This window comes from Pinus tabuliformis, chromosome J (assembly GCF_031772625.1).
Source record: "Pinus tabuliformis cultivar Carrire ecotype Pingquan chromosome J, CPIR1, whole genome shotgun sequence".
In the NCBI taxonomy this organism is placed as follows: domain Eukaryota; kingdom Viridiplantae; phylum Streptophyta; class Pinopsida; order Pinales; family Pinaceae; genus Pinus; species Pinus tabuliformis.
Window position 1 is genome coordinate 95,548,467 of NC_142295.1, and position 13,109 is coordinate 95,561,575.

General features: G+C 39.0%; 1 protein-coding gene across 5 annotated transcripts in view; it reads left to right on the plus strand.

Moving 5' to 3' along the window:
- Nucleotides 1-12,430, plus strand: part of LOC149225685 (uncharacterized) — a 34,394-nt gene extending 21,964 nt beyond the window's left edge. For 4 of the 5 annotated variants that reach the window (XM_089377272.1, XM_089377271.1, XM_089377274.1 and 1 more), the window contains exons 3-10: nucleotides 5,699-10,018; nucleotides 10,112-10,198; nucleotides 10,287-10,439; nucleotides 10,590-10,753; nucleotides 11,040-11,187; nucleotides 11,375-11,497; nucleotides 11,608-11,695; nucleotides 11,848-12,430. In XM_089377272.1, the coding sequence (XP_089233398.1) occupies nucleotides 7,802-10,018; nucleotides 10,112-10,198; nucleotides 10,287-10,439; nucleotides 10,590-10,753; nucleotides 11,040-11,187; nucleotides 11,375-11,497; nucleotides 11,608-11,695; nucleotides 11,848-12,047 (3,180 nt within the window). In that variant the 5' untranslated portion in view covers nucleotides 5,699-7,801 and the 3' untranslated portion in view covers nucleotides 12,048-12,430. The remainder of the gene's footprint in view (nucleotides 1-5,698; nucleotides 10,019-10,111; nucleotides 10,199-10,286; nucleotides 10,440-10,589; nucleotides 10,754-11,039; nucleotides 11,188-11,374; nucleotides 11,498-11,607; nucleotides 11,696-11,847) is intronic. The other variant, XM_089377275.1, reaches the window with a different exon arrangement.
- The last annotated feature ends 679 nt before the right edge of the window (nucleotides 12,431-13,109 follow it).

Consider the following 13,109-nt stretch of genomic DNA (forward strand, 5'->3'; position numbering starts at 1 on the left):
CAAAAATTGAGGCAAAGTGGACACGGTTTTCAAGGAGTTTTGGGTTGAAGAGATAAGTTGTATTTTGCTGTTTTGTTTTGTCTGCAAATGTATTTTCCTGAACTTGAAAGATAAATAAATTTGAAGAGCTCTCTAACAGGTTTTCCTCGGAGAAGATTGAAGGGGTTTTGCTTGGGGTCTAAGTTGACCAAAAATCTGTGTATTTTTATGTGTGTTGCTGGTCTGATTATGTCCATATTTATTTTCAGCGTATGTTGACAGTCCCATGTGTTTTAATCTGAAAATTTCATTTCCAAAATTCTATATGTTGAATGTATGTTTATGGGAAAGGGCATTTAACTGAATGAGAGTGATAAGGGGAAATTAAAACTGGGTTGGGATTGCAGGAAACTTTTTTTTGTCATCAAATTTCAATATTGTGTGAGCTTGTGAGAGAAAGGTGCCAAGAGACCTTGTGCGAATTACTGGAGAGAAAGGCAATTTCCCAAGGAAGTGCACATAGAAATAGGAGGTTCCTTATTTAATAAGAGGTGAATTTGCGCGAGGAATTTGGGCTTCTAGTGCACACAGACTTAGGAGGAGAGGATCAGCATTGTTGCAGATTGTTTCAAGCCTGGTCTAAGGCTGAGAGATCATTGTATTCTCTATTGAAGCAAGTGTATTTGTAAGAGATCTATTGCTCAAATTTCTTCAATAAAATTCTCAAGCAAGCCATGGTTTTCCTAGTTGGATTCCCTAGAAAAAATTGTGTGGTTCTATTGTGTGAATTGTGCATTTATTCCTGTTCTATTCCGCTGCAATTTGAGTAGAGAAATTCTGTGTTTATATGAAAATGAAGTGTTTTTCAGATTGTTCATATTAGCAGATCAGAATTTCATGGAATTTCTACATCTGCATAGAGTGGATATTGTTTTCAATGGCAAAGAGAAACAAAAATTTAAGGCTGAGAAGTTCCGCATAGTTATTTGTACCCCTCCCCAAACTGTTTAAAGAGATGATTTTCATTGATGTATAGGACTGCCCCTCCACCCTAGTCTCCATTCTTGGATGCTGCTCCATCAAAATAAGCCCATGGGAAGGATTTGTCCACCTCTTTAGCGACAATTATCCGTGGAGTATGTGAGCCTTCTTCCACATGGAGAAGCTCACAAATTTTAAAAAATTTCTCTATTTCTGGCAATCTAGATTCCACCATAGGGGTCAGATTTCTGAGGTTCTTTGGGTTGACCTGTTCCCACCAACTCTGCCATGCTTCCAGAACAGAAGCCCTGGCCCAATTCATGACTCCTCCCAATTGGACCCTGATCAAATTCCAAACAGACTACGCAAAAGGGCAAGATAAGAAAAGGTGAGATTCCAATTCAGGGGTGTTCTTACACAATACACACCAATCCGGGCCCGCATGCCAGGATTTAGGAGATGGTCCCAGGTTGGGGTCTTATTTTCTAAGAGACACCACATAAATAGACGGGATTTTGGAGGGCACTGCAATTTCCATAGGCTTTTCCACCACCATGCCAGCGCTTTGGGCTGTCTAAATCTGCTGATATACTCATAACCATCGTTTGGAATGCATCTCCTCCATGAGGAGTGATCCCAGCAGAGAGAATCTTGCTCATCCTCATTTATACGGACATGAGCTGTGTTTAGAGCCAAGGTATAATCTTGCCATATCACCCCAAATTCCGTAGGTAAATTGAGGTGCTGTGTAGTTCACCATCCTTGGCCCATATTGATGATTGCAGAGGGTCAGCAACCTGATTGAGAGTATGTGTGCCTTTGGCATGTAAAATCTGAATCAAGTCCCCTGGAAGGCGAAAACTGTCTCCACAACCTACCCATGGGTCTTTACCGATCTGTACTTTCTCCCCATTTCCTACTTTCCATGCCAGACCCTCTTCCACGACAGAGAAAGCTGAGAGGACAGCCTTTCAGATGATAGACATTTTTGATCTCCTTTTATCTGGATTCTGCATCCATTCATCTGTTGAGCTGGGATAAATATACTTCCTGAAAGCGGCCTCTGTCCAAAGACTCCTCGTGGTAAGCATTCTCCAACCAACCTTTGCTGCCAAAGCACTTGCAAAAGAATGTAAACTTTTTAGGCCCCACCCTACCCATTTCTTTGGCAGGGATATTTTATCCCATCTGACCAAAGGAAAAATTCTCCCATCCTTGTTTCCCAACTAGAAAAATCTGCTGCATGATTTTCGAATGGCTGTCAGAATTCCAACAGGGATCCAGGACAGGGATATCTAGAAAACTGGAATAGCTTCTAAGACTGATTAGATTAAAACCAACCTTCTGGAAAACTACCTGAAACGCCAGGAGTTTATTCTTTTCTCTATTTTTGCAACAAGCCACTGCCAGTCTGTTTTCCAATAATAATTTGACTTTAAATAGAAACCTAAATAATTCAATCCCTCTTCCATATTTTGACTGTGAAAAGGGAAGAGGATTTGAGCATATTCAGATTCATCCCTGGATAGCCCATTAAGAGATATCAATGACTTCTGTTCATTGACCATCATGCCTTTTGCCCTCTGAAACAAGCTGAAAACTGCCTTAATTGAAGCCATATCTCTGCGAGAGCTATCACTGAATAATAGGGCATCATTCACAAACAGAAGATGCGTGACAGTCAAGTTTTCAGCTACCCAGACAGCTCACAGCTCACCTCTTCTTTTTTCCTCCTTTAATAGCCTGCTCAGACCCTCAGCAACCAACAGGAAGAGCAAGGGCGAGAGAGGGCATCCCTGCCTAAACAAACTTCTGAGTTTATATATACACATATATACATAATTTCTTATAGAAGACTACTCAGAAATTACATTCAATGATACTTCACCTTTTTCAAATTGTATTTCATAGACATTGAAATTCCTGGTTAGAGTGTGTCATGTGATATGCCCCTAATTGTGTTTGAATAAAACAAAGTAAATTCAGTTTCAGTGCAGGTCATAAGTCTTCCCTGTTATGGCTTGTTTTCTTCTAGATGACATTGGATTATAATTCAGTGATCAGTTCTCTACTTTGGTCTCAAAGGAAAATCTGGATTTTGTAATTTGTTTAAATTTTACATCAAAGGTTGGTTGAATTTCTCCCTGGATATTGCTTTGGTTATTTTGAGTTTGCCAGTCACCCTGTTTTGGAACCCTTCAATCTTATGCCAATATGCCTAATAATATTATTTGATGTTTTCATGTAAATGTTTGAGATCAAATTACAAACCATGTTCATCATCTCAATTAGTGATGACATGCCCCCCAGATTTGTCTCTTGTAATTGGAACTCTTTGTTCATTGCTTTGTTCCAGGTAAATTATCATTTTCAATCAAAGTTGAAGAGCGGGATTTTTTGTGGATGAAGCTTTGGTCATGTTAATATGAAGGGAAGCTGAGCCTGGCCTTCTTTTTGCCTTGCCATGTCAATTAGATTCTCATTAGCTTGGAACATTTTGATCCATTGGATACACCATTCATCATGTTTCAGTAAAAAACTGATGTCCTAACATAGGGATCTGCTCTATGGAGGAGGCTTTGCTGTAGTTTATCAAGGATTTATTGTACCATGCAAACTAAAGGAACGGGTGCTGGCAAAGTGAATATTGTCCTGGTAAAGAGATAATACTTAGCTGCTGAGGGAGAAGGGCTAACTTTTAGCATTTATTGGTTAGGCACTTTAATTGCACATTGGTTCTCACAACTGATAACAGTCCCAAAATTTCCTATATCATCTTTGTAGTGCAACAGATCCCAACTTTTAAGCAGTTATGCAAATTTCAGTAAACCAGGGGATGACAATTTCCTTTAGCAGTGACTTCAGCTCCAAAGATTATTCAAGGGCTTCTTCTGAAAGAAATTGAAAACCTCCTTCCACGAGGCAATCATGTAATGTCAATGTCAGAAGTCTCCTTACTGACAGCGAGAGATGTAGTGTTGTAGGCTTGTATGCCTATGATTAGCTTGATTATTTTCTGATTTTTATATCTAATATCAGTTAAGGAGAATCCCGATTAAAATTGGCATTGAGATATTTGATTTTGACAGTTAAACTTTCTAAGATGGTGTTTGGTTCTAGCAGTTGCCCAAAAGCTAAAATGCTTTTGTGTATCCTTCATGCGGTAGAGTGTATACCCATGTGTGTACTTGTGTTTTAACTTTTTAATGTTTCATTCAAAATGAAAATGGTGCTTTATTTTAAGCTCAGTGGCCTTTGTTTTGGGTAGCTGAGCTTTTTAAGACATCTTATCCTTTGTAGATATTAGACACCCAGGGTACAAGCCCTTTGTATATAATTGTCATCGGTTTTAAGGTTTGAAGGAATAAGTGAACATGAATTCCCCATTGCAGTTATTTTGGTGTTATTTAAAAACTGCTTGGGGCCTTTGAGCGATGCCGGATGAATCATGATGCAATTTGAGATTTACATGTATATTTGGTTTGTGATTAATGATAAGGTCAGCAAAGATGACATTGAAGAATTGTTGTGGTTCAGGAGAAACTTTATCCCCATAGCGTGCTTTATTGATTGATGGCAAATAGCGGTATAGTTCTTGTCTGTCTCTAATTTTTTCATAGTGTAGAAGTTTTTGTTAACTGTTACAAAAAATTGCAGTGAGAGATGTAAAAGGAAATACAGAGACACTATTGAAAGTTGTTTGTAGGAGCAGCAATGCTCAAATACTGCGCTCTGCACTGTCAGGCAATTCTCATGATGGAAATGATGAATCTGAGATTGGACATATATTTACATGGAAATCTATTGGTTCTTTCATTGTTGTCATTCCTATCTCAATCAGATTGTTTTTTCACTGCTGGTTTCTCTCCCCGATGATGGGTAATGGGGAGCCATCTAATTGTGTAGCATACTTCCTCCTATCTGTCAGATTTTTGCTATGCAATAAGTCAGAGTTCTGATCGATTTTTGAGGATCTGGGTCGACTCAGATTTGGGCAAAATCCTTGGTGGCATCATTCCATCATGCATGGAACTTGGATCATGGTGGAATTATGATCACGCCTAAAATTTCTGCCTGATTCTTGATAAATTTGTTGCTGGAAAGAGGATCCTTTTGCTACAAGATTAGTTTACTTTTGCATAATAGTATTATCTAAAATGTCAGAGTTAATTTCTAACACAGTTTAAATTCAGAAACCATATGAACAGTCAAGTGAAACTTTAGTCTAAGAAACTTGAATAAAAATATACAAGATAATATGAACAGTACGGACTATGGTCATTTGGTTACTCATATTGAAGACTAACAGAATAGTATCAGTATTATGGAAGATGATGGTTGGATTGAACCTTGGTTCTAAAATAGAACCTTGAAAGTTAAATGTTGAAATGCAAAAGTATTCTGATTGATTGGTTGTTCGTGATTTGAATGCACACATACAGCATTGGTTGTTTGTGATTGTTCGTGTTTTTCATTTTTAATTTTTTACAATGTGCACATACAACATTATTATGAATTTATGAATTATACTTGCTACTTTTTCACTTTAGCTATTCTATTTAAATGTGATAGTGCTAGACCTAGGTTGGAGTGACTTTACGAACATTTGTGCTTGATCAAATGTTCTCGATCATGATGCAGCAACCAGAGCCATTAACCATTTTTGATAGTCTGTTCTCTTAATGCAAGTTTTATCATGTTTTATCTATCTAAACTTTTACATATATGCAAACTGCAGGTTCTGCAGTGCCTCACTTGCCAAAACTTGTCTGAGTCATTTACCCCGACGCATAGCTTGGCATCCTCTTATAAGTACTCGGTACTCAGACTGGAGTTTTATGTGGAGAGTGAGTTCAAGAGTGATATGGTTTGTAAAGAATTAAACATGAAGCAGAGTTGAAGTTTTAGTTTTGAGAGGACTTTCATATAGATAAATTATCTCTGGACACTGATCAAAGTTTAATACAAGGGATTTGAGGTTTCCTTACATATTTAGCTCCGTTGAAATGGTTTGGAGGGAACAAATGGAAATGGAGTAGTTGCTTTTGTTTTTCATTGCTCTGAGCAGCACATAGGTTGGCCATGATTCTTCTTTTTACAATTGAGAAATTTTTGCCATGCCCATTACAGGGCAATAAGACTTACTCCATCGAGCAAATATTATTGAGATGGATGAAAAGGTGGAGAGGCCAGCTGAAAACACCAATGTTTACAGGCAGGATGGCTCTAGACCCCAAGCTATCACAAATGAGGCATTTTTACAATCAGGGCAGGGGATAGCATGTGAGTCAAACTTTATTCCATCAAATTTAAGTCCTTTGATCTTTAATAAACCAAATGGAGGAATGCGCATTGCAAATTACTCCTTGCAAACTGGTGAGGAATTTGCTCTGGAATTTTCACAGGAAGCATCAAGGATCCAGAAGGGATCTGGATTTGGAAAGGTATTAGTTCCGAAGGGGAAATTTCCTGAGGCTAACCCCTATGTTTATGAGGATATAACATGCATACTTGGCATAGTTCGAACAGATTCAGGTAGCAATTCTGAAATTTCTACGTGGGGAATAGACAAAGGCAACTTGAGTGATTTTGGGAGCAACTTGAATCCTACATATGCTGAATCTATCCAAGAAATGCAAACTTCCCACTATGTTGATGATGGTATGTATCAACTGGATAGAGGATTGGTTGCTCATTCTTCTCGGCAAACTAGACTTCAGCAAATGTCTTCCTACTCCACATATCAATCTTACCTTTCAGGGACATCAAATGATTCTCCCTCTGGGAAGGCAAAGTTCATGTGCAGCTTTGGAGGAACAATCCTGCCCAGGCCAAGTGATGGGAAGCTAAGGTGTGTGGGGGGCGAGACCCGCATCATCAATGTGAATAAGGATATTAGCTATGAGGAACTTATGCACAAGATTAGAGACATTTATGGCCTGGCTCTTATTCTGAAGTATCAGCTACCTGGTGAGGATCTTGATGCTCTTGTTTCTGTTACCTCTGAGGAGGATCTTGATAATATGATGGAAGAATACAACAAACTAGAAGATAGTGATGGATCTTCTAGACTCTGAATCTTTCTCTTCACTGCAGTTGACCAGGATCTTGCCAATTTGATGCACTAGTTGATAGAAGGAATTCAGAGCAGCTATATGTTCATGTTGTCAATGGAATCCCTGAAATTGGCTTCAGAAAGCATTCAGACAGCATGGGAAGTATGCCATTGCAACATTCAGAGAATCCGGTTGGGTTGGATGTCACAGAGAATCAGAGCATTACTCAAAGAGCTCAAGAAGGTTGTCTTGATACCTTGCTACCTCAATTTTCCAAAGATGGTGTGAAGACCACAAATCTGCCATGTATGATACCACACTTTTCAAAGCCACCTATATCTACTGCTTTTGCAACCAAGTCACCTACTCTTCCACTGCTATCCTCTACTTTGCCAGTTCATGTCCAGCAACCTGAAGTAGCAGAGACTTCTATCCACATTCTTCCTGATAAAGGCTCGCAGGTTGATTGTCAGTCATACTGTACAGTTAATCTTCCAGAGTCCCACCGTGTAACAAATTATGGAACATCTGTATCCTCTTCTGGGGCATTTGACCATGAGCTCCAATATAAACATATTACAGCTAGGCAATTCCTAGACTTGCCCATAAATCAACTGCATGATGTCTCGCTACAAAGTCACCCAGATTCAATGTACTGAGGTGATAAGCGACTTAATGACACCAATTTATCAAGATTAGACTCTCATGGAAATCCTAGCAGACTGCAATACCAATTTGAGACTGCACAGCCAATATTGGATCTTAGGTCAGATGGGCTACATCCTATGGGTTTGGAGCAGGTTGCTCAGATTTCACCTCCAATGCATCAACCCATGTGGCAGTATCATCTGGATGCAGATCAGTATAGCTACATGCCATCAGATTACATTCCAATAAAGTCTGGTGTGCATGTGCAACAGCCTGTCCAACGACAAACAACACAAATTATTCATCACAACCTTTATCAGATAGCAAGCCATGATTCTGCAGATCATAGATACATTGATCCAGCACAGCTGTCTCAAGATGATGGATTTGGAGATTCTTATATTGAAAATTCTATTTTAACTAATCAATCTAATCGCAATTCTCTGACGCAGGGGGATTCATCTCCATCTTTATGCCAATCTGGGGAAGGTCAGCTGCATGCACAGGTGCAACAAGCTCACAATGCTTCAGATCTTGATCAAGAGCACAGTGACCCAAATGTGCAAAATTACAATGATCTAGCTAGCAGAGCTTTTCTCTCTTCAACATCTCATCATTATAATGAACAATTGCCTCAAGATGTTTATCAACAGACTTTGCCTTGTGAGAACGTGTCTCATCTCGAGGAGCAATTTGCTCATCAGCAGAACATTCTTAACGAACAAATTCCAGATTTGGATGAAGAGTCAATTCATCAACAGACATTGCCTCATGTGCTTTCCGATCCTGTGCTACAAACACGTGTCATGAATTCGAGCCATCCTATGTTTGAAGGAATTCCTTTTTCTCAAGGTCATCGGTCAGAAAGTTCGTTAAGGCTAATGCCTTCATATTCTGAATCAAACCCATCACAAATAAGATTTATGCCGTTCCAAGATCAGCAAGATATGGGTGATGGGAAAAGTCAAACTGTTCATCAAGGCAATATAGGTCCACCCATATTTTCTGGACTCCAAGAGGATAAAGTTGAACAAGTGAGTGGAGAGAATTTAGATGAACAACCTTCTCTTAATTCTCATATTAATGAGGGGTCAGATGAGACTGATAGGGTTGTTCAGAAGACAACATTGGACCAGGATGATAAAATTTACCCTGCTATGAGGACATCAGTAAATCAATCTGAAGGGAATGATGTTGAGAAAATCACTGAGTTTTCAGGGAGTTGCAATGCCAACTTGGCTGGAAGCTTTGGTGGCATAGAATGTTCAGTGAATATGAATACCTTTTTCCCTTCTAGTTTGGGTGATTCTTATCAAGCTTACCAGAAAACTGAAAAGCCTGAAACTTTTGTGGCAACACAATGTCAACTCAACTTGCCTATTACTGCAGGGGATAAGGGAGCCATAGGCATTCTTACTGATGCCATGCAAGCATTACAACTATCTGGAAGAATGAACCAATTGTCAATGCCTAGGCCTGAGTCCGATGCAATGGAAGGTGGATCAGCTGATCGTCTAGAAGAATATGCCACTATTAATCATGATGGGGATGTTCATGTTAAGTTGCCTACTGTGGATCAAAGGGTCATGTGTGAAAAAATGCCAGAGACTGCTTCAAATTCTTACTTGTCAATAGCTGGATTTGAACAGTGCATTCCTTTGAGTACTTCTAAAACATGGTGGGGTGAGATGGGTTCAAATAGATATTGTAATAAAGTTGAGGCATCTATTTATGCCTTTGGACAAGCAGGGAATTTAGCAGATGACTTGTCTCATGATCCATTTCCCTTGATGGTTAACAGTGATATGGGTGTGTCTCAATGCGATGTTGCACAGTATTTCGGAAATAGCCTGATTGATCATGATATTATGCCCCAATCTTATCCAGTTTCTGGTATTCTGTCAAGTTCCAACTTTGTTGATGAGTTTGCATGTTCTAATTCTGTGGCCTTACTTGTCAGTACTGAACAGGATGGAATTTATCAGAAAGCAGATTCTTCAAACCATGGTATTAGTAAAGGCTTATTTCAAGAGACAACAAATCCCAAAACAGGAACAGGTCACCTAGATGAAAACTCCAGTAAGGATTCCCCCATGCGTTTAAATACTATGGAAGCTCCTTTTGCCCATGTTAATGTCCAAGATCATTTAGACATGGGAACTAAAGGTGAGTCACAGAGTCTTGCAGAGGGCATGACAACTTCAGAGCATTCAAACTTTCATCTTGATTCAACCCCTGCAGAGTCTGACTGGGAGCAGGTAAGTGAGATTAGAGTTGAGGAAAACATCTTGCTAGGGAAAGAGACAGAAGTTGTAGATGAGGAATCCATGACAATTCAATATTCAGACACCGAGGTATGCTTTTTCTGGTCCATCAGAACTTTCTGCATTCTGTAAACCATATGTTAGCATAGATTTGTCCTGTGCTAACAAGTTTTATATGTCTAGGAAGTGAAGATTGAGGACTCAGACAAGGATGAGCCTGTTAGTGATGCAGTTATTGCTGAAGCTGAAGCCATAGCTCATGAGTTGCAGGTTAGAGCAGTGGCCTTTTCAAGTTAGAAAACAAGTTTACTCTGTAGTGGTTCTGAAAAGGTGTGTCTTTCCTTGGCTTTTTGGACAGATTATAAAGAATGCAGATCTTGAAGAATTGCGAGAACTTGGATCTGGCACCTTTGGAACAGTATTCCATGGCAAATGGAGGGGATCTGATGTTGCAATTAAACGAATTAAAAACAGCTGCTTTATGGGAAGGGAATCAGAGCAAGAGAGAATGGTGAGTTCCTAATCTAACCTTTTGTCTATTTAACCTTTAAAAATTTGTTGCTTTCTCTACATTAGTTATCCCATGTTGCATTTGACAAGTCTGCAAGATTGGTTAAGTGGATGGTGGTCAATTAATGGGCATGGCTCAATCAATCAACAGAGAGCTGACTTTTGGAAGGAAGCTCGCTTGCTTGCGCACCTTCATCATCCAAATGTTGTTGCCTTTTATGGTATTGTACCAGATGGGCCTGGTGGAACTTTGGCAACCGTCACAGAATACATGGTAAATGGCTCACTTAAACAGGTTCTGCACAAGAAAGATAGGTATGGTTTGAGTCTCCAATGGTGCTCCTGCTATGCTTTCCATTATTGATTGCTAGCTTTCGATTGTAGAATCCACTATTTAAGCTTAATAATTTAGGAACCATTTGGTGGGAAGAGATAAGGTAATTTTATTAATGTCTACAAATGACCAAGTGATAGGTCAATGGGACTAGAGATTACAATCAGTGGTGCTAAAAAGTGGGAGTGTCTACAGCACTCCTGTAGTTAAAATGTTATCATCAAATTTAAACCATCAAATATTACAAAACAGCATTGTCTTTTGCAGGACAATTGATCGCCGAAAGCGGTGGTTAATTGCTATGGATGCTGCTTTTGGAATGGAATACTTGCATGGCAAGAATATTGTGCATTTTGACATGAAATGTGAAAATTTGTTGGTCAACATGAGAGATCCTCAACGTCCTATATGCAAGGTATTAATCTATTTTTCTGGCAATTCCTGGTTTGCTCAGTGTGTCAACCGTTGTTTCAAAATGAACTGCTTTTGTAATGAAGTAATTGCAATTTCAACTAAAATTAATTTCATGTTATCCCACTTTCAAATTTGATTGTTGGTTATGAGCATTGAATATCCTTGTGTTTTCATACCTTCTTTTCTAGGTTGGAGATCTAGGGCTTTCAAAAATTAAACACAAAACCTTAGTTTCTGGTGGTGTACGAGGAACTCTTCCATGGATGGCTCCAGAGTTACTAAATGGCAGCAGTAGCATGGTTTCTGAAAAGGTGAACATAGATAAATATTTTCACTGCTACACAGGGTTTCTTATGCTTGTGAACAATGATTGAAAACATTGCTCACTTTGAGTACCATTTTTTTCTCCCACTTGATTCAGGTGGATGTATTTTCATTTGGAATAGTAATGTGGGAACTTCTTACTGGCGAGGAGCCGTATGCTAATATGCATTATGGAGCAATCATTGGTATGCCCTTGACAAATACAAGACCTCTAACAGTACCCAAGGCTGTGAGCTGTCTTTGAAACTGCAATAGGTTGATGATGAAGGTCAATATATATTTTAGCGTCACTATTAATTTTGAAACCTTTCTCAAGCCCCTCTTCAAATTTGTGCAGGAGGTATAGTGAACAATACATTGCGTCCACCTGTACCAAGCTGGTGTGACCCCGCATGGAGATCATTAATGGAGCAGTGCTGGTCAGCTGACCCTGCAGCCAGGCCTTCTTTCACAGAAATAGCTGGTCGATTGCGTGCAACAGCCACATCATTTCATGTGAAGGGGCATGGTCATAGTGCTCATATTCACCATGGTTAAAGTTAAACATTTAAAAAAGAGCTGGTATACAATGGTAATGATGGGTTCAATGCCTTATTTTGGTGGAGTGTTATACAAGTTATTTCTGATGCTAGTGATATTTCCATATTGGTTATATCTTGTTTTATAGATGTGGTCAGGATCCGTAATCCAAAAAATCTTGTAGAGCAAGGTCAAAACTTAACTCCACATGTACTTATTGATTATCGTGCAGAACCCTGCATACTATTTGTTCATGAAGGCCATTTGATTGTGGTTTTGGTATAGGAGACCGTTAACCTGCGATGCAGAATTTGTCTTGTAATTGACACTTTATGTCAGATGCATCCAAGATTGTTTGATGCAGAGGCAAAATAATATCAACCTATCTCAATTTTAGAGTATTTTAAAGGCAAATTTTATATTGAAATGTAAATAGAAGAATGCTGTTGTTTCTATCATGGTTGAATGTAGTTATTAAAGCCCTGCAACTGAATATCGTGGAGTGCGCGTTGATATTTCCTTAATAGGTTTGAGTTGCAGCACTGCTTGCAGGGAGGTTGGAAATATCCGATTTATCCACATACATTTAGATGTCTTTGCATCTTGTTATGGGTTTTAAATTCTCATCCTATGCAACAGTTTAAGGTTATTCTAGTTATGCTATTTATTTATTATTATTTTTTTGGGAAAAAGGGGTTTTGGAATAACAAGTTGGGGCTTTCAGAACACGCATATTTGTGTGAATATGGAAAATGAACTTATTTAGATAACAGCTTATGACCTGACCAAGTTGGAAGCCTGTCTTTAATGTGTGGTTTGTGATGAACTAACCAGCTTCTTTACGGTTTGCAAACTCTGCAATTAAATTTCTTTGTTTGTCCATGTTTATCAAAGGCCTTAGCTTCTTCTCATCTTCTGCCTAGATGTGGAAGAGGTTTGTGGATGACACTTGTGTCATCTAGTCCCATGGTAAGGAAGATTTGAAACTGTTTTTCCTCCATCTTCACAATCAATCTAGTTCCATAAAGTTCACCATGGAATTTGAAAGTAATGGTACTCTGCCCTTCCTTGATGTCCTCC